This window comes from Typopeltis vanoorti, chromosome 5 (genome assembly GCF_054136105.1).
Source record: "Typopeltis vanoorti isolate ZY-2024b chromosome 5, IOZ_Tvanoo_1.0, whole genome shotgun sequence".
NCBI classification, from domain to species: domain Eukaryota; kingdom Metazoa; phylum Arthropoda; class Arachnida; order Uropygi; family Thelyphonidae; genus Typopeltis; species Typopeltis vanoorti.
Window position 1 is genome coordinate 167805270 of NC_143553.1, and position 21125 is coordinate 167826394.

Sequence of the window (21125 nt, forward strand, 5' to 3'; positions counted from 1 at the left end):
TTTGCCTTACCAAACTATGCATTCATTCACTACTATGGCCCTTGTTCTCAACTCAGCTCTGTCATACTGTGACATCAGAATTACCATCTTGACTCTCTCACTCTTTCCTTTTGCTGTTTTCATTAACTCTTTCATGTCTTCCCTCATGCCATACTTGTCTCCTTTCAAATCATTTGTTCCAGCCAAAATAATCAACTCTTTCAGTTTATCCCTTTGCATTGTAATAGCCTCGCTAACATCACTAATCTTTGCACCCAGAAAGCATGATTTCATCACTCTCATAAGTCATTTGAATGTATAATGTATCTCTATAGAATTGCTGTACAAGCATCTCTCTTTAATTTTTCTTTCTCCCTCTCTTAGTCAAACATTCCTTTCTCTTTTCTCCTATCCCTTTTTTTTCCATTCTAGCTGAACCACCTGCCAGATGTTTCTACATTTTACTGTAGTTCACTTTGTAGATTGTATTACAGTGCATACAAATTTGTAGTTTTTTTAAAAGACATTTCTTTGTTTTTGAGTATTTTGACTAGAAGGAGGGTTGGATACCTTGAATTTTTACATAATTCTCATTTTTACATAATAGTCCAATCTATTTGGGCATTTCTACATTCATTGTGATATATCTTGCACTGTCTGTTTTGAGATATGTACATTTTTGTACACTTCTAGAGCAGAGGCGTAGCTAGGGAGGGGTGGAGGGGCGGTCTGACCCGGGCCTCACTTTGAACCTTTTTGAACTTTTGCTGTTAATTCTAAAATACAGTCTCAAGAACTCATTTTCAAATATTGTAATACTACTGCGAATTTTCCTCACAATTGCTGTAAGTGTTGATAGTTGTGATAGGAGTGTTTCTAAATAAAATTGATTAAGAATTACCTACATTACTATGAAATAGACTTCGCCAATGTCATCAACGATTTTGCTAACAGAAAAGCTAGAAAAATAACATTTTAGAATGTTGAAATTAAAGTTTTACTTCAAAAATAAACATAGTGTTTTAATTTATTCCCTATATGTCATTTTGACTTTACAAGAAGTCAAAATGACATATAGGGAATAAATTATTAGTATTTTTGGTGTGTATTAAGAGAGGCAGCGAAAGCTCTAGCTACACCACTGTTCTAGAGTTATCAGTATCATCCTCTGATTATGACAGGATGAGACTGTTATGAACAACAGCTTTCCAGTCCAATCTATTTGCAACCAAGCTATTTTAAACAACAACAACCTTTAACCCTGTGTTAGTAAGGTGGGTGTCACAGACCCCAAAGATTTTAAATTGACTCTAACTTTTTAACAATGCATCCACAGAATCCATTAATATTGATTAAAAATATATGGATTTCTATAATACACTACATTATTTGGGTGGGTCTGTGGGACACCACCTTACCACTTTTGTTACATTTTCCCACCTCACCAGTGCTGGGTTAAAGGTTAGATGCAAGTTATTTTAAATTTGTGTAAAAGTTCAGACCACTTCTGATAGCTGTTATTCTTCTCTAGTCTCCTGGTTAATATTCATTTCCATCCATGCTGGTTTATTTTCCTTAAATACTTATTTTGAAAGTCTGTCAATCTTTATTTAGGGAATACCATTTAGATTTTTCTTCAGAGAGATTTGTATTTTTTCAAATATTTGTAAGTTTGGTCATAAACCAACTCAGATTTATTCTTTGTTTAATAATTTCATCATAATTGTATCTGTTCCAGTTTATTTTCTTTTACCTTTAAGGTTCTTTGTTTCTACCTATTGCCTTTGTTTTTGCATTGCATAGCCCTTGCAATTTTATGTAGATTTTCAATCATATACTTGGAAGCTTGCATTATTATCTGTGAATAAGACTATATATCCTCTGTGTATGATGTAAATTTTGTCTGTTTACAGTTATTCTCGCATTTTCTACGATGTTAAATAAATATGGTGAGTATGACATCCCTGCATGACACTTTTTAAAATGGTATTTCAGAAGTTTTCATTGCTCCAAATTTCGTTACTGTGGTATTTTTATAGTACTAAAGTACGATATCGAATATTTTTCTTATTTTTAAATTTATACGTAAGTCAATAAAGCAGCAATGAGTTTCTTGTTTCATAGTGAAAAACAAACATATTGAGTGTAGATTGCATCGATCTCCTTCTTCCGAACTTTTATTACTTGAAGGGAGGGAGAGAAATGTTATGGAAAATAAATGTTTGCTTGAATGAGTGACTTTAAAAGTTCATGTGTTATATGCATTCTTAATAATAAGCATGTTGGAAATCGGAGAAATCACGAACAGTTTTGCAGACTTCCAAGCCATTGCTCGCTCACTTTTGGCGTGGCATTCGAATGTATAATTGGTTACGGCTGAAAGACAATGCCTGCCGATTTGTGCAGCAGCCTCGTTCTGTGTATCCGCTCGGAATACTCCCAGAAACTTCAAACGTTGACCTCTTGCTATAACAGAGTCACGTGCGTCGCGGGAGGAATCCGCCGTTCGTGGGGACGGTCGTTGCCCCACCCGTCGGGTCATGTGACCACATGAGCAGCGTTCTGGGTGCATTTGTTTAGGAGCGACATTAATTGGGTTGAGACGTAACTCAACAGAGGGTCATTGCAAGCAAGCAACGCTCTGTATAGTGTTGGACGTCCTATAGGCAATGTTATCGCAACACCATTCAAGTCTTTTTTGTTCCCGAACGTGCTTATGAAGTTGTAAATGCTTACTCACCGTCCTCATCGTGGACTCTTATCAAATAGTAGCAGCCATGTGACAGTTGGACCGCTCACGTTGGGCTTCCACACATATAGCTGCTGGACCAGACGGCTACGGCCAAAGGTAGGGCCGATTGAGGTTAGGTAGGTCGCTTGATAACTTAAATTTGATAGCGTTTTTCGTATCGCCGTGTTAAAAACCGTAAGTTTATTCGTATGTTTTCTTGGCTTAGATCTCAAGTTCCGTTCAAGAATCTTAGTGCGAAGAGACCATAGCTTGAAGTAAATAGCGGTATTGTTTTAGTTCTTTGCTAAGAAATATCGACGTTACTTCTTTAGCACTTGTGCTGAGGTCAGGGCCATAGGTCTTGAGGCGCCATTTGGGAATTACTCTTTAGGTACTGAACACCACGGCGCCGTAAAAGTGCGCTGTGTAGTGTTGACAGTCATGTTTCCTGTTGATGATTTGGTTATGCGCGTGATCAGGGTGCGACTGTCTATGGCCTATCATCATTCATCAGCTTTCGCTTTGTACCTTTATCAAAGTTGTCATTTCCTGCAAGTCGAAATCTCATAAAAGTAAGGGAAAGTAGTATCTCATTCTTTCCAGCGTTTTTTAAAACAGCAATTATGATTTGAATATTTTACATGTTCTGTTTTGTACTGACTTATTTCGGATATCGAGATATATCGCAGCCAAACTGAGATCATGGCATCAGATAAAATTCTGTTAATTAAAACAACATATGATGTAGCTTTTCCGAAAGAAAGATTTATTCTTACAGAAGGCCTGTTTTGACGTTTCTTGTAGCTGACTATGCAGCTGTTCTACTCCCGATGCAGTAGATTTGCTGGAACATTGATTCGAAGATTTCTGTTAATTAAAGTATTTCGACGTCAAACTGAAGTTTACGATTTATGTGACTTGTTTCCCATTCTCCCATCTGTGAATGTGTAAATATACTGTTGAAAAAGTGGAAGCCTGGACTATTTTGGGAAGTTCTCCCTGGCACCTATTGCTGTCGGCTTCCTGCCAGGAAGGAGGAGGTTTGAGATGGTATATCTTCTCTTGCCGTTATAGTCGTGATGCTGTCGAACCTTGTGGACTCTCCTTGCCGCAGACGAGTGACATTTGGTGTTGAGTTCAGTAACCGTAATTTGAATCATTTATAGTTTCTGCTACGGATACCGATTTTTTGTTGTCTTCAAAGTTTTAGTACTCATTAATTTCCCAATGTTAGCGATGGTCAGCAATTTTATTTTGATGTTTTTTGCGTGAGTAACACACAGGTTTTAAACTATCTACATTAGCTGTTTTATATGGTGATTTTTGCAGTGGTTTGTTTCCAACTTAGTTCACATACTGAAGATGAGGTATAGTTTAGGTAGCTTTTAATTCATGATTTACCTCTTTGCCTCTGATGATGGAGATTGCCGACTTATCCCCGTCTCAGATTGAGAACGGTGAAAGCGAGCCCACTGGTGGTATCTCGGAGCATTTCTCTTCCTGTTTGAAAGTAGATACTGGAGAAGAGGCGCCTTCCGAAACCGTAAATTGCCATTTTTTTTTTTTTTTTTAATAATCTTAACTTTCTGCGTGAATAATATCTATTTCATATAGATACAACATTTTCGACGTATGCAATCATTAGCTTATTTGTTATAATGAATATTTAGGGCAAATAAGTTGTTTTGCAAGAAAAGGAAAGTGTTTGGGGGGGAAAAATAATTATAACCTAAGTTTAGAAAGCAATATGCAGCAGAGATAACGTGGAAAGACACAACACTAATTTCACTAGTTCTGTGAATTAAGAATGACCATTGCGGCAAGATCATATAATACTTACATTCTTTTACAGTAAATAATAGCAAATACGGCATCACGAAAACTTCACCTGCCGAAAAATCGAAGCAATATCTTAATGTGCGCTAGTTCTCAGTATGACCGGTTCAACTGTGGGGCGCTCATGTTCTCGCAGTTGCATAATGAAATATATACAGTATATGTATAGTAATGTTCTTTTTAAATTTAATATTTTATTTCAAATTCCCATATATGTCTTATATGCCAAATGAATCCACAACACCAAAAAATAAAATAAAATAAATAAAAAATTCATTTCTCTACAGATGTTTGAGAAAATATAATTTTCAGTAAAACGACTTTTAGCAACTCCCCTTTCAAACAGGTTATTATTGTTATTAACACCAGCCGAGTAATAATTAACGCCAGACTTTATATTGTATTAATAAAAATTATTATCATCATCAAATTCCTGCCATGTACCCTCAAGGTGTATATATATGAGATTTTTAAATTCAAGTGGAGATATAGAACAAATTGCACTGATAAAAAGCGATAGCTGGACAAAGACAGTCACTCAGTGACATCCATTTGAAGAAAGACAAATGCCTGGATGACCAAAGAGAGAGAGAAGGAAGATGGCTGGAGAATGCTGGCATCAATGAAAGCCTTCCACACATAAAGGTGGAGAAAAATGGGGGAAGCTTATAACCAAAAAATTTGTTATAAAAATGGGCTTAAAAGAATATATATATATATATGTATATATAATTCTATATATAATTTCAGAAAAGCTGGCAAAAATAAAGTGAAATATTCAAAGTTATGGATTATACTAATAAATGATTTGAATGTAATGTCTACAAAAAATTTAATTATATTGATTTAAAACAATATATTTCAAACTTGAAACTTGTAATTCACTGCCCCTAAATAATAGTGGGATTTACATCTTATTAGCTCAAGATTAGTATGAAAATTTGTTTATACAAATTCATAGTAAATGGGGAAGAATATTCTTTTATGTTGCATCTTATGCTTCAAATCTGTCACTGATTGTGATTATTTATTTACTTTTTTATTTTTTAAACAATAAAACAATAAATCTGCTTCTGGTGTATTCTGTAAACTGATTAAAAAAAAATAGTGATTATAGAATAGAACATAGTTTTCTCTTCTCCTTCCCCCATCTCTCTCTCTCTCTCTCTCTCTCTCTCTCTCCTGCATTCTAATTTCGACTTATGCCACAGATTTTTTTTTTTTTTAATTGGGAGGGGGTAAAAAAGAAAAGATATTATTCTATTAGCTAAAAATGTATATATGTGTGTGTACATGTGTTACAAAGTTTGATCATTGTAGGAACTAGTTATATATCACTTCTCATACAAGAGACTGCAAAACCCAGAAAATTAAAGCTATACATCAGCAAAAATCATGGGATAAGTATTGAATAGCTAGAGACTGTGGTCTTTGCAGGTTATTTCATAGGGAAGGCTTTTCCAAAGAACAGAGGTAGATGGAATGAAAAATGAATAGGAGTAATAAGATTGGTGGGATAGCAGTTTATCTGTAAATGGTTGTTGGATAGCTGTTGTTCTGTTATTGTAGGTTTAGCAAAAATGGGGAAATGATGGTTGTTCGATTAGCACCTGTAGAAGTATCTTTAGAAAGGACACAGTGCAGAAATTGACCATTAAGAACAAAATGTTCTTGATGCAGTCAGTTTCCAAGTGATTAAATAAAGATTTAATTATCTTTGAATGCTTATTGCATTTCTTTAAAAAGAAAGCAAATTCCATAAATTATATTTTCTAACTTGATTGTGCAGTGGTTTGGACAATTGTATTTATGGAGTTCACAGTGTCTTCAGTTAATGATGAAAAATTGGAAGATGTAGAAAGATTACCTACTTGGGAAATGTACAACACAGAGATGGCCAGTCTAAACATGGCATTAAAGCATTCATTGCTAAATCAACTGTTGCCTTTCAGAGATTACAGCCACTTTGGAAGGACAATAAAATACAGCTAATTACAAAACTACCTCATTGATACACTTGTTAACTCTGTCTTACTAAATGGATGTGTGAGAGTTGGATATTGCTAAAGCAAGGTTGGTCGATTGATAGAGCCTCTGCTACTAATGGCTCAGTTAAGTAAGTTTGAGCGCGGTTAGTAGTTGGAAGGGGACCAATCGTTCGATGCTGTTGGCACACTCTCCCTCGATGAGTCTTTGGACTCCCTGGAGGTGTCAAATAATAATAATAATATAATAATAATAATAATAAGATGAGAAAAGATTATTAGCCTTCGAGATGAAGTGTTACAGAAAATTTTTGAAGATACCATATACAACACACACAACAAATGAAGTTAGAAGGAAAATCTGTTCCACTGCTAAAATACAAGAAAACTAAAATATATCGTAAACAGCTCTGGTGGCTGGGCTACATAGCTAGATTAGATAGCTTACCTAAATTAGCACTAGAGGATTTGACTTCTGGTAAAAGACATTGGGGATTACCTAGCATCACCTGGATAGATAATGTTAGAAAGTGGACTATTTCTTCATAATCTACTTTAAAGAGATCCCAAGAGAAACATCCAGAGAGATAGAGTGTGTTAGGATTTTCACATTTATAGTGTCCCAATGGTCTACATATAGAGGTTACTTCATAGGGAAGGCTGTTCCAGAGAACAGAGGTAGATGGAGTGAAGAAGATTTATGGAGTATAGTTGATATTAGTAGTGGTAATATGCTAATACATACTATGAATTTTAGCAGTTGCTGTGGGTATCAGAAATATGCACTAGAGTAAATTTTTGTTTTGTTTTTCTTGGTAGAGGGAGATTTTAAATATATTTACACCCCTTGAGGGTATATATCAGGAATTTGATGATGTATAATTTTCTTCCTTTTTTGGGGCAACTGGTATTCTATTTCAAAGATGGTTATTCAGATTAATCATAACTGCTGTTTATCTGCCAGAAAAGATAATAAAACATTGAGGAATTTCTTAAATGTTTAATAGGTTTGTATTTTACTCTAAGTTATCTTCAGGTACCTTAGTAAATTCCTTGTATTGTCATTCATTCGGAATAAAATCACTGTTTCCTCTGTTAATATTTCATTGTTATACAGTATTATTCTGTTTTCACTAAGAAAGGTTATGTTTTAAAACAGTGTAGAGTATATGGAGGAATTTGAGATTGGCTGAACAAAGCTGCAATGTTCCTTAATAGAGTGTTAATGGACTCCCCCCTCACTTCCTGCCAATTTTCTATGATTACTTTCCTTGTGTGGGTTTGGTAAATGAAACTGCAGTCCCATTCAGTATGACTGTCCATTACACAGTTTTGATCTATGCTTTCATCTAATATTTACATTACTTAATTAAATAATTATTTGTAGCAATTTTTGAAGCAGTTTAGAATTTAAAAATTAAGTCTAACCATCATAGGATTATTTACTTTTCCATGGTTGGTTTGGTAAGTCAGATTGTGGCATCGTAAATGTATTCATTATGTAATTTTGATCTTTCTTTCTTTGATCTGTCATCAAAATTGCATAATTGGCATGTTGTATGACATTTCAGTTTGACTTAAAAGGAATAACTGTATGAAGGTGATACTTGCTCTTCAAATTCCAACATGCTTTAAAAATTATCATTATTTTGTATTTGGATACTATTAGAATAATATAGGCCTATGTTAGCCCTGAAGAAATGGTGGTTTGCATCAGTAGCACTAGACTGCTTGAAGAAAGGTGTTCTCAGTTCAAACCTAGTTGTCAACTAGAGGAATTTTTTCTAACCCTTTCTTTGATCGATTCCTGAATTAGTTGATCTCTGGAAGGGGCAAGCAAGTTTTTTTGCCCTGTAAATGACTGAAAATCCACACTATTTCAGACAGTAACATTGTGTTAGTGATCAGGAGATGGTGACACTTGTCAACCATCATCAGATGCCATTTATAATTAGTGACAGTTTTGTCCAGCTATCTCTGATAGGCTACTAGCAGCAATTAAACTGCTCCCTCAGTCTCCAAATGTTAGATAGGGATAAAATGGAAGGGGGAATAAAAATGCATTAGCAGATTTATTTCATATATTTTATGTTACTATTACAGTAACATAGATAGGAAGCACAAATTGATATTTTTCATTTATATGGCTATTTGGTGTGGTTAAAGAATTCTGCAATAGGAACTGATGAGATATCAGCATGGATACTAAAAGAGTATTCAGCTAAACTGGCTATTACTTTGATCAGATTATGTAATTTGAGTCTCAGAACAGGGAAGATTCCACAGGAGTGGAAAGAATGTATGGTAATCCCATTGCACAGGGGTGGTGCAAAGACCAATGCATCCAAATATTGACCTATCAGTATCTCAGGGGTGGTAGTGAAGACTTGGGAACAGTTGGTTAAGGGGGCTTGCATTCAGAAATGCGTTGTCAGAGAATCTCTACTTTGCAATGAACAGCATGAGTTTACTATGTTTTAGCAACTTGCTCACATTCTATAATAATGTTACAACTGAGTTAGACAAGGGGAATAGATATACCATGATACTTTGGATTTTTTGATCAGGCTTTTGACAGAATACAGCATAGAAGACTGTTACATAAACTGGAGAATATGGGATTGGATTATAAACTATTGGCACAGATAAGAGAATGGCTGATTGACAGATATCACAAGTTGTATATGGAAGGTGTGAATTTGCAAGATTCAAGGTAATCAGTAGTGTTGCCTCAAGGATCAGGCCTTGGTCCATTGTTATTCAATTTGTATATTAATAACATTGGGAAGAATTTGACAGTCGACATACAGCTATTTGCTGATGATGCAAAAATAGGTATGGTAATCAGGTGTGCTGCTAATGTAGTACTTGCAGAATTATTTGAATAGGCTGGAATTGTGGGAATGTGAAAATGTCTATCAGTTTAATGTTAATAAATGTAAATTCATGCACTTTGGTGTGATTAGGTATCCAGTGTCAATATTATATTGGTGGGATCAAGCTAGGGATCTTGGAGTTTTAGTAAACAGGAAGGTGAAGTTCAAGAGTCATATAACAAAAATTGTTAATACAACTCAGAGAATAATTGCAATGCTGAAATGAACCTTGACATATAAGGAAGCTATTTCACCTCTTTACAAGGCCTTGATAAGACCGCATTTGGACTATTGCTTGTAGGTCTGTTCTCCTGGTTTTTGTTGTCATTCTGATACAGTGGAGAGAGTACAAAGGAGAGTGTCAAAAATGATATCAGGATTGTGGAATACTGATTATGAAGACAGATTGCTATTAGTTGACTACAGACACTAGCAGACAGGAGAAAGAGGGGTGATATTATTGAGACTTTCAAAGTTCTGAAAGGGTTTTACAGAATATCAGTAAATGGACATCTTCATTTTATGGAGGGTGGGGAAAGAACATGAGGGCATCCTTGGAAGTTGGGAATGAATGCTGTTTAGGTAGTGAGGGCTAGATTTTTCTCTCATGGAGTGGTGCATGCAGGTAGCATGAATGAATTCAAGAACAGGTTTCACAGCTGGTGCAAATAGTATGGCCTCCCTCAATGAGTTTCTGACTTCCTGGAGGTCTCTCTTAATAATTATGAATAAGTATTGATCCATAATAGTTACTCTAATGAAATACAAGTTTACATCTTCCTGTGATAAAAATGGTCTTTGTTGTCAAGAAGATGGATGTAATGTTCCATAAAGTATGTAAGCTTACTATTTTTATAATAATCCATCCACAAAAATCTGATAGTCTTCTTTGGTAGCATACCTGCTCTTCAACCAACAGGCTGTGGGCATGGATATTTGTGATTGTCTTCAGGTAGAAGATGAATTTCCTTTCCAGGTGTGAGACCACTGATCTGCTTATTGGAGGCCTGAAGTGGCTTGAAAAAGTTCCATGTTTGGTCTCTAGAGCAGGCTTTCTGAACTATGAATATGGTAAATAAGAAATTCTAAAATTGATAAAAAAAAAAAAAAATAGGGAAAATATCCTTATATTTTAGGATATTTTTAAGTCATGGTACAAAATGTACTATAGGTTTACTAATAACCTTTCATGGGTAGAAGCAACATAAAAAAAAAAGTTGCAGATAGGAAATGTTTCAGTTGTAGTAGATGTGCATTGGTCATTTATTATACTGTATTTTTTATTTTTTTTAATTGAAAATAACATGATTAAAGATTAACATGAAACTGATTCAATATAATGATTTTTTTTCTCACTTCAGATAACACAAGTTTAAATTTATGTGGTAAATGCCTTAATTTTTGAGAAATTCTCTGAAATCTGACTTGCACATTCTGTCTGCAAAGGCACGTATAAGGAAATGTAGAAGCACTTGATGATGGCATTTAGTTCCAGTCTCATGCCATCATCAAAGCAAGGATGACTTGGTCATCCTTGCTTTTGTATCCTCTAATCGGGTTAGTATTCTTGTGTAGAGGCTTAAGTGCTGTGAGGACATTATGTTGGAGGTTTAATGGATTTTTTACAACACTCAAAAAGAATTAAAATAGAATTTAATACTTCCTATATTTCGTCCTAGTCACTAGGACATCTACGGGGATTACAAAGACAATTAATGTAACATGCACACAAAAACTTACAATACTAAGCCCAACCACGTGGGTGACAATAAAGTCCTATCTAGGTGGAGCGCCCTCTAAGTGCAGTTGTAGGTGGCCTGGAATGTAAGGTGGGACCTCTGGTGATGACTGTTTCCCAAATCTTCGGAAGCTTAATGCAACCGTATTTGTTAAGATTTGGTTGGTTTTTGAGAGCTGCTGCTGCTTCTAAGAAAAGTCTCTCTTTCTTGAATTTGCTGTGGTGGAGCATGGTGGTTTTCTTCCATGATACTCTGTGGGTGGTGTCCAAAACATGGTCAGCCAAGCCTGAATGGCCATAGTTGTGTTTAACGATGTTAAACACAACTTCAGCATCCATCTGCCTGGAGGAACACAAGTCGTACATCGTTAAACACAACTATGGCCATTCAGGCTTGGCTGACCATGTTTTGGACACCACCCACAGAGTATCATGGAAGAAAACCACCATGCTCCACCACAGCAAATTCGAGAAAGAGAGACTTTTCTTAGAAGCAGCAGCAGCTCTCAAAAACCAACCAAATCTTAACAAATACGGTTGCATTAAGCTTCCGAAGATTTGGGAAACAGTCATCACCAGAGGTCCCACCTTACATTCCAGGCCACCTACAACTGCCCTTAGAGGGCGCTCCACCTAGATAGGACTTTATTGTCACCCACGTGGTTGGGCTTAGTATTGTAAGTTTTTGTGTGCATGTTACATTAATTGTCTTTGTAATCCCCGTAGATGTCCTAGTGACTAGGACGAAATATAGGAAGTATCAAATTCTATTTTAATTCTTTTTGAGTGTTGTAAAAAAATCCATTAAACCTCCAACATAATAATCGGGTTAGTATTGGAGTAGCTTTTTCGGCTTGAGTTCTCCATTCTTCTGATATATCCAATCCATTTCTGTATTTGTATATTTATCTATAACTGAGCATATTTTTAAATTTTATTTCTCCAGTTTCTGTTCTTTTTTCTTCTGCAGTTTTTGTGGTCCATATTTCACATTCATACATATTCTTATATGCTTTCAAACTTGGTTAGGTTTGAAAATATTATTGGTCATCCCTGTTTTCTTTAAGAATTTCTGAATTTTGATATTGTTGACACTTATTTTGTATGAGCGGACAGACTTATGTGATCGTCGTACATGTTATTTATTTCTTAACGGTATATATTAGAACACAGTTTTTGTGCTCTGAAGATGCTGGTTATATCACCAGCGAAATATCAGCAATAAGTTAATAAATTAATTATTTACTTATTTTTCTGTGTTCTAATATATATCATTAAGAAATAAACAACTTATTTTGTATGTGATACAGAACATGCAAGTTATATTTGAAGCAGTTAATTTGTTCTAAAATTTAATTCTCAGTCATGTTATTTTTTTTCCAACTTTAGATTGAAATTTACTTATTGATATTTTCCTCCTGAATTTCTTAACAATTGTGTTTAAGGAAAATATTGATCATTGCGGTTCATCTTTACTTCTTGCTGTAATTATTTGGTTATCTAGAGATAACAAGGCTTTTAAGTACAGGTAACCCTCGTATAATGCAGTTTCAAGATAACGTGGTCTACAAATTGTAGTAACCCTTGTTCAACGCAGTACTTATACAACACGGTTTTGGCAAAAACACAGTCTAGAAATTGTAGTAACCCTTTATTTTTTCAAATATTTTTCACCGCGCGACTTAAAAATCAAATTTTATCTTCATTAAATTTGTGTCTGCCTGTATCGTGCAGGTAGTTATAAGTAGCGAATTTATATTAGGGGAAACACCCTTTAGCATGCATGCATGTCAATTGTATACCGTATAAAGTGTTTATTGTTGAAAATTGTCTTCATTTTCTGCCAGGAAAGCGTATTAAAAATCATAAGTGTGTTTTTCTGGTGAGTTACATACATAATTAATATGTAATGCTTTTTTTATGTAAAAAAATTATTTTTATAGTGATGGCCACAAATTGCATTGAAAGGGAAAAAATGAATATCGAAAAGAAAATTCGTCTCGAAGAAAAAAAATTAAAATCATGGATCGGTTGAAAAATGGAGAAAAACCTGTTGTTGTAAGGACTTTGAATTTAAATGAATCAACAATTTAAACAATCAAACACAATGAGCATAAAATCCGAGAAAGTGTTTATTGCTGGGTCAACAGTAAGTGGAAAGCTCGTTGCTCGTGTACGCTCTAAGAGAAAAATGAAGAAATCTCTAATGATTTGGAAAGAAGATGCATTCAAAAGAAAATTCCTTTGGATGGAAATCTTATTAAACAAAAAACTTTCAAAGTTTATAAACATTTATAATGCAGACCAGGTGTTCAATGCTGATGGATCCGGGTTATATTGGAAAAAAAATGCCAAAACATACCTATATTTTCAAAAAATGAAAGATCAGCTCCTGGATTAAAAGTTTCCGAAGACAGAATTACTGTATTGTTTTGTAGTAATGCATCAGGTGAATACATGACAAAACTAATGTTTATTTATTATGATTACAGCTATTTTGCCTGCTTCAGTTTAGGAGTACCCCTGTTTAAATGTCATTGGCTATTTACTCATGGATTCTTAGGGCATTATGAGTGTAGATGTACTAAAAAGTATATGTAGCCTAAGGAATAGAAAATTGCACATACATTTTTCTGGGTGTTGTGGCTTTTCCTCAGTCTGCGATGTCGAAAACTGCAGAGTGTGTGTGTGTCGGGGGGTAGGCAGTATGGTAGAATAAGTTAGAAAAACCCGGGTTTTTTTCGTAACATATAGAAACATATACTTTTATATAGGGTGGGGAAAAAATGAAAGGGTTAATTTTTAAAATAGGGAGGGGAAAGGTGGTTGACGGGGTGTGGACCGTTTCGACTATTCGTGGTCATCATCTGAACACATTGGGAAAGTGACATGGCACTTTCCCAATGTGTTCTTCTAACTTATATAACAACGTATAACAACGGGTTTTTCTAACTTATTCTACCATACTGCCTACCCCCCCCACACACACACTCTGCAGTTTTCGACATCGCAGACTGAGGAAAAGCCACAACACCCAGAAAAAGGTATGTGCAATTTTCTATTCCTTAGGCTACATATACTTTTTAGTACATCTACACTCATAATGCCCTAAGAATCCATGAGTAAATAGCCAATGACATTTAAACAGGGGTACTCCTAAACTGAAGCAGGCAAAATAGCTGTAATCATAATAGTTTATAAAGAGGAGTAACATGGGAGTTTTCCCAGAAATAATATACCTAATGTTTATTAACCGATCTTCAAATCCTCGTGCTATGAAAAATTGAAATATGCACTTGTTTTTATTTTACCTAAAACATTTATGCATTACGTGCAATGAAGCTTAATTACAGTTTGTAATTTTTATAATTTTATACTATGTATTTGTGTCATAGTTTATGTTTTCTTAACTTAAATGAATTACCTGAATTGAATAAAAATATTTTTTTGTTGGATATGTCATTGTTGTTTATATAATTTTTTTTTAAAAAAAAACTGATTTCGGAACATAACCCTACTTTTTTGTATGTGATCTGAGTTTTGCATAATGCAATTTATATTACGCGGGATTTCTATGGAACCCAACATCCACGTTATACAAGGGTTACCTGTAGTTACATTTTGTATTTCTAGTTTAAATGTATTATTGTTATTTCTTCCATCTGACCTTATGTTAAAGGATGTCCAAAGCAGAGTCTTCTAGACTTTTCAAAATGATGGTAGTGTATTTCTTACGTTTCTCGAGGCAGATGTTGCCATTCTTCCTTTCCACATTAGGCTAATTTGTATGTGCATGTTACTTTATGAATGCTACTTGTTTTCCTGAAGAATCAAGTGTGACACTGTATGTAGATAGTTGCAGAATTATTAATGTTCCATCTGATTGCAAAGCCTTCTGATACATTGTCAGGTTCAGTCCTGTTCTATCCAGCTGCTAGCCTGCAGAACTGGTTTACTGCTTAAATCTTGAATGATAGCAGTCTAAATATTTATGGTATCCTTTTTGAAGGTGTCATTTACTTAATCTGCATGTAGAAGAACAAGGATTCTTGCCCCACTTCAGGCCTCCAATAAATTAGGTAATGGTGTTCCACCAGGCATTGAGGGTCATCTAATGCCTATTAGATCTAGTTGACATTATCTCAAACTAGCAAGATATATTTTTTGCAAGAACTTGTTGATTTTCTCAGTCTCATTGGTGGAAACAGGCCACACTGCAAGATCGGGTTGACATGTCTCCAGGAATAGCTGTATATTGTGTTTTGCCAATCCATTTGTTGGCCAGATACACCGAGGAACTGATATGCTCGGTGTATCCTGTAATATGACATCAGTTCCTTCTTTGTTTAATTTAAGTCAGGTTTGCTGTGAATATTTGGATGCTAGGATCAGATGTAGAACCAGATCTTTTAACATTGCTTGATGTAAAATGCAGAACAGTCTACTGAGATCATTGTGAAAACCAAAGTCAAACTCATATTAAAGTTTCAGCTAATAGTGGTCCTGTTTCAAAGATTGATCAAAATCCTGAAAAGGTACCTGTTAAGATGTTGGATGTCATATAAATCACAGAAAATCTTTTTTTAAATATCAGGAGGATGAAATACAAGGAAGCAAGATGTTGGGAATACTCTTTGAAAATACATTTTCAACATTGTACTTCCTGTATTTTATTCATTTTGTTCTAAATATCTTGATGTTATGTATATAACTGAATAAAACCTTAATATTAATATTCAAGTTTATAACATTCATACTACAGCAGAGTATGAATCATGGATCTGCAGCACTGATTTATACAATACTGTAAGGATCTGCAGCACTGATTTATACAATACTGTAATTCTCTTTCTTTCCTTGAAAGAGGAGTGTAAGTTTTGTATAGCCATCTTTGTATCAGGAGCTAAAGGAACTTTTACTTCTGCTGTGGATACACTTAGGCTTTACATAATGAGGCACAGGTCATAGCATACCAAGGTAGTATTTATATATTTATGTCATAAATGACAATTGAATAAGGATCAACATCACAGTCCCATTTCTATTGATACTGCTGAGCTTCTGTTTATAATTTCCATCTGAAGCAAATGATTTTGAAGAGTAACAACTTTTTAAATTTATATCTGCTGCTACTGTAATTGCTCTTGCACTAGGTTAAAAGATATTATTCCACTGCTGGATAATAGAATTGTTATGCAGTCTCAAGGTTTATTATTATTATTCTTTTTTAACTCAGTAGTTGCTTTCCTGTGTGATACTATGTTTCAGCCATTAAAATGTAGATGTTCTCTCATTCTCTTCTAACTTATATATATATATATGGCCCTTCTTGTCATTTACAGAAGTTATTTAAATCATACACAATTTTATTCTGAAGTGCATTGTTGATTTTTGTTTATTCAGGCTAGTTACCTGGTTGGCTGAGTGATAGCATTTCCTGTCTATAACTTACAGGCCATGGGTTCGACTTGTATTGTGTCCTGAGTTTTTAAATGTTTTCGGTTGGTTATTGTTTCACATCAGGAGACAGCAACCATCACTGTACTAATCAGAGGCCTGAAGGGGCTTAAAAATAAACCATGTTTAGTCTCTAGAATAGAATTCCCAGATTACCTGATCTTTTATGGGTGGGATTTACATTGGAGGGGGGGAAATACCTAGTTTGGCATCTCACATTACCCTCCAGTTCACATTGATTTTATTATAAGAGATGTTTTGCAGGTAATGTCAGCTTGGGAAAATAAATTGCAGTTTTATTTATATCCCTATTTGAAGAGTAGCAGTAATGCCTTTCAATGAGCATTAGTCTGGATTATAAAGCAAACAGGTTAGTGGTAAATGGATTGTATACAGTTAGTCAGGAGCCACTAAAACTTCATATTGTCTAAAACAGTGCAAACAAACTGTTTAGACGGTGTCGTTCCATCCAATGATATCACATGTTACGATATAGTCTACATAGTAGGGCAAATACTAATGACAATTTTGTTCTTTTACTGTATCTTCTATGTACCCCGTATGTTGTGGACAAGTGTTCTGGTAGCTCTATAACTATGATTGCCTGATTTTTCCACTGGGAAAGATTTCCAAAAAACTCCAGTAGTTGAGATGCATGTTATGTGGTTGCTAATGCCCAATTATCATTCTGACTGATCCTCTGCATCTGTTGATGAAACATTTCTTCTTCTTCTTCTTCTTCACTTAAAGGGCTACCTTCCAAGGTAATAATATACCAGTACACAATGTGCATGAAGTTACTTAGTTCCAGAATACAGAAACCTGCCCATCTTCAATCCATAGGCATATAATAGCACTTTGTCTCCATCATGCTGGTGAGATTTCAACTTCTTGTTAGAAGTATAATGCAGAATTCCTCAGGAGCAATTCTGAACCTTGGTATATTATGTTATTTCCATTGATCCTATCCACCAAAAGTTCTCCTGTAGCACATTTAATATTATAAATTAGTTAAATATTAGATAATCTGGGAACCCTACTTCAGAGATTTTATATATATGGTACTTTTTTTTCCCTAGTCACTTCAGTCCTCTGATAAGTATAGTGGTTTCACACTGGTAATTAAAATAATCTGCCATCTAAATACTTTTTGCAAACCTCCATGCCACATGTGAATTTGAATCCATAGCCTTTAGATTGAAGAACATAATCTGCTGAGCTAACCAGGCTAGCCTGTTTTAGTGTATTATAGAACCCTACCAGTGACATTGCATTGCATTTCCATTTTCCTGTCTAATATCTATATATATAATAAATAAATACAATAAATATTTAAACTTTTAAATTATATCAAAATTAAATATTAGAATTTTTAATGAAGAAGATATAAATAAAAGAAATTGTTAGTTGTATTGTTCTCTTAGGAGAGCTTGTCAAAGAGTTCCTAGAATAGTCCTGAATAGTGGCTATCATTCCACTCTCCCACCCCTTTCCAAATTAATTCTATATGTGATGTGCATGTGTAAACATATATAATTCTTGAAACTTTTTGATGAGTCTCAGTTTAATATTGAAGTTATTAATTCTCTATATATAATTACTTTAATGTAAGCTATTTTTGCTTTGATTTTCTAAAGGAATTTAGTATATCATTAGGTTAAAACTTAGATAACATGTTTATTGCACTGTTGTTCACACGGCCATGCCTCCCTGTTTGTGTTATTTGCCATGTTCGTGCCATCGCCTGTGAATGATGAACATTGCTGGTATCCCTCTTGAACATGCATGTGCTGCACCTGATCTGTGTTGAATGATCCTGTACCCTTCTTCTGGGGATTGGTTGGTTGATGGCTGATTCTTCAATGGAATATGGTTGATTGCAGCAGTCTCCCCATGAACACAGCTCTCATCAAGCCAGTGTGGAAGACGATGAAGATGGCCACTTGGTGTATCGGCCGGGAGACATTCTTCAGGATCGATGTACTCATCTTTTCGTAACATACCTAATTTATTCACACTGTTCAAGTAATTTAAAGTGCTTATTATCAGTAATATAACTTAATTTACTAAAATAAAATGAGGGCAAAATTTACATCAATCTAACTTATATAGATGTTTTCTTTTAATCCTCCAATTTTTCATATATAGTTTTTGATATATATATAAACATTTATATATTACTCCAAGTACTCTTTGAGATTTTCTATTTAAATATTTTAAATGCATCAGTTCATTTAATTATATCCACCCTTTCTTAAATAAATACTTTCCTGGATTAAATTACTTAAATTGTAACATAGAATTGCCTTTTGTAAAAGTAAGTTGTATCAATGTTTTTCATTATTTATTTAATTTAAAATTTTCCTTTGTCCTTTATTTCAGATAAAATCATCAGCACACTGGGTGAAGGCACTTTTGGCAAAGTTGTTAAGGTGACAGATATTAGCAAGTAAGTAGTTATATAACATAGACTGATGTCATCATTCAGAATTCCTTAGTGAATTGAATCTGAATTTAAAAAAAAAAAAAGTAACAGCAAAGAACATTAGTTATTTATTTTTTATAATTAAAATACAGTTTTTTTTGTACTTTTTAAAAGCTGTAAACCTATGGCATATTACTACTCTGTGTGGGCTGTGGGTTTGCTAATTTGGGAACATTACTCTAGAGACAAAACATAGAAGAACTTTTGAAACCACTCTAGGCCTCAAATAAACAGGGTGCTGGTCTCACACTGGACTGTGAAATTCATTCTCTACCTAAAGACCTTCACAAGCATCCATACCACAGTGAGATTAAAACATACATCCTGTTAGTTGATAGTGGAAATGCTAGCCACTTAGCTGACCAGGATAGTATATCTTGAAATTACCTTCTGCAAAATTATCTGCAAACTCAGTGACTCACTCACTGTTATTCATTACTTAAATTTTTTTTTTATCCCTGCTACTGTCTGCTGCTAGCATTGTTATTAAAAAGCTGTAAAACAGATTAATGTGGATGAGATTTTTCATAGAATGACTGGACACAGAGGAAGAACAAGAGGCCATCTCTGGAAGCTGTATAAGGAAGGTGTGAGTAAGGGAGTGAGGAGTAGGTCCTTTGCATGGAGAGTTGTGGGTCCACACTCACCGCAATTCCGGGAATGCATTGCCCGGAATTGCGGTGAGTGTGGACACGTGAATGTAGGTCTAATAATAATAATATAAAACTTGAAATCAAAATTAGAATTGTTTGAGAATTTTTATATCATTAAGACAGTTCAGAAATACTAATATTACAAATGAAATTAAACATAAACATTCATAATTGCATTCTGTATATATTGAAAACTTTGTAAAAATGCACCTGCCCAGATGTAGAAGGGATGTAATGTGCTGTCAAGTGAGTTCCCACTTGAGTGAAATGCACAAGAGAGGCATGAATATGTTAAGTATCTGCATTGGGAGGGTTCCAAAGAAATAGAAAGTGAGCATCATGATAATTCCCTTCTGTAAAGAAGGGTCTAAGGCAGAGGCAACAAATTATGGACATGTTTTTTCCACTAGTTTATCTGGTGTTTTTCATCCCGCAAGTAGGCAAACCGGTCCCGTGAACATACACTGCTACAGTCAAAAAATATATCCCCCAAGCAGCAGACTAGGCAACAGGTCGGTTGGGAGTGGTACTAATAAGAAGTTGCATCTAAGTAACACGCGGACCCTGCATAGGAAGCGGGAATAATGCGTAGTGAAAGAAGAAAGAAAATGGCTGCATCATGATATTGATGGACTTTGCAGAGATTGGCAAGATACCATGTTAAGCCTTATTATGTAAGTTGGAGCAAATAGGGACAGATATGAAACTGATGAAATGGCTAAGGAGGTGGGCAAACATTAGAGTAGTCTATCATTTCTGTCATTCTTCTGGAGTGAAAGGTAAAAAATCCCTATGATGTTGAGAATCAAATCAAGATTGTGCATGGATGGAAGAACAATGGAACACTGCACTCTTCAAATGTGATCAAACTCTGATCTTTATACAAGAGAAATCTTTATATGGACTTTTCAGTAGAAGGCAAGTTAGCTGATGTCACTGTAATAATAATAATAAATTTATATGAAGAAGAGAAATCTTGGCTTGTCGAGAATTATAAACATACTAGTCTAATACTAATATAAACTCAAACTAATGACCAAAGAGAAATGGACATTCTCTTTGGTCATTAGTAGCAAGCCTAGGTTATAACACACGATGTCTAAGCATTACTGCCCATATTTTGGGAAGTTTAACACATTCACATTTATTTACATTAGGCTGATTTTTAACCTGCGATTACCAATTATGAGAACTCATAGTTTGCTGTTTATATTAGAGACTTGACCACAAGGTATCTCGTATTTGTCATACTGAACTTTGCCGTGGACTATAAGATAATTCATACTGATGCAGTTATTTCAGACCGGGAGAATGGGAAAATCAGTGTACAGAGTAATTATAGTGAAATCAAACTAAATACTTTTATGAAATCAAACTGCTATTCA

General features: G+C 34.7%; 1 protein-coding gene across 9 annotated transcripts in view; it reads left to right on the forward strand.

Annotated features, from left to right (window-relative positions):
* The window catches only part of Doa (CDC like kinase darkener of apricot), a 390113-nt gene that overhangs the window by 155844 nt on the left and 213144 nt on the right, over positions 1-21125 (forward strand). For 3 of the 9 annotated variants that reach the window (XM_090393402.1, XM_090393404.1, XM_090393409.1), the window contains 2 exons: positions 18486-18582; positions 18985-19051. In XM_090393402.1, the coding sequence (XP_090249528.1) occupies positions 18486-18582; positions 18985-19051 (164 nt within the window). Of the gene's footprint in view, positions 1-2588; positions 2828-3779; positions 4254-18485; positions 18583-18984; positions 19052-21125 lie in introns of those variants that run through there. The other 6 variants (XM_090393403.1, XM_090393410.1, XM_090393407.1 and 3 more) reach the window with 5 other exon arrangements.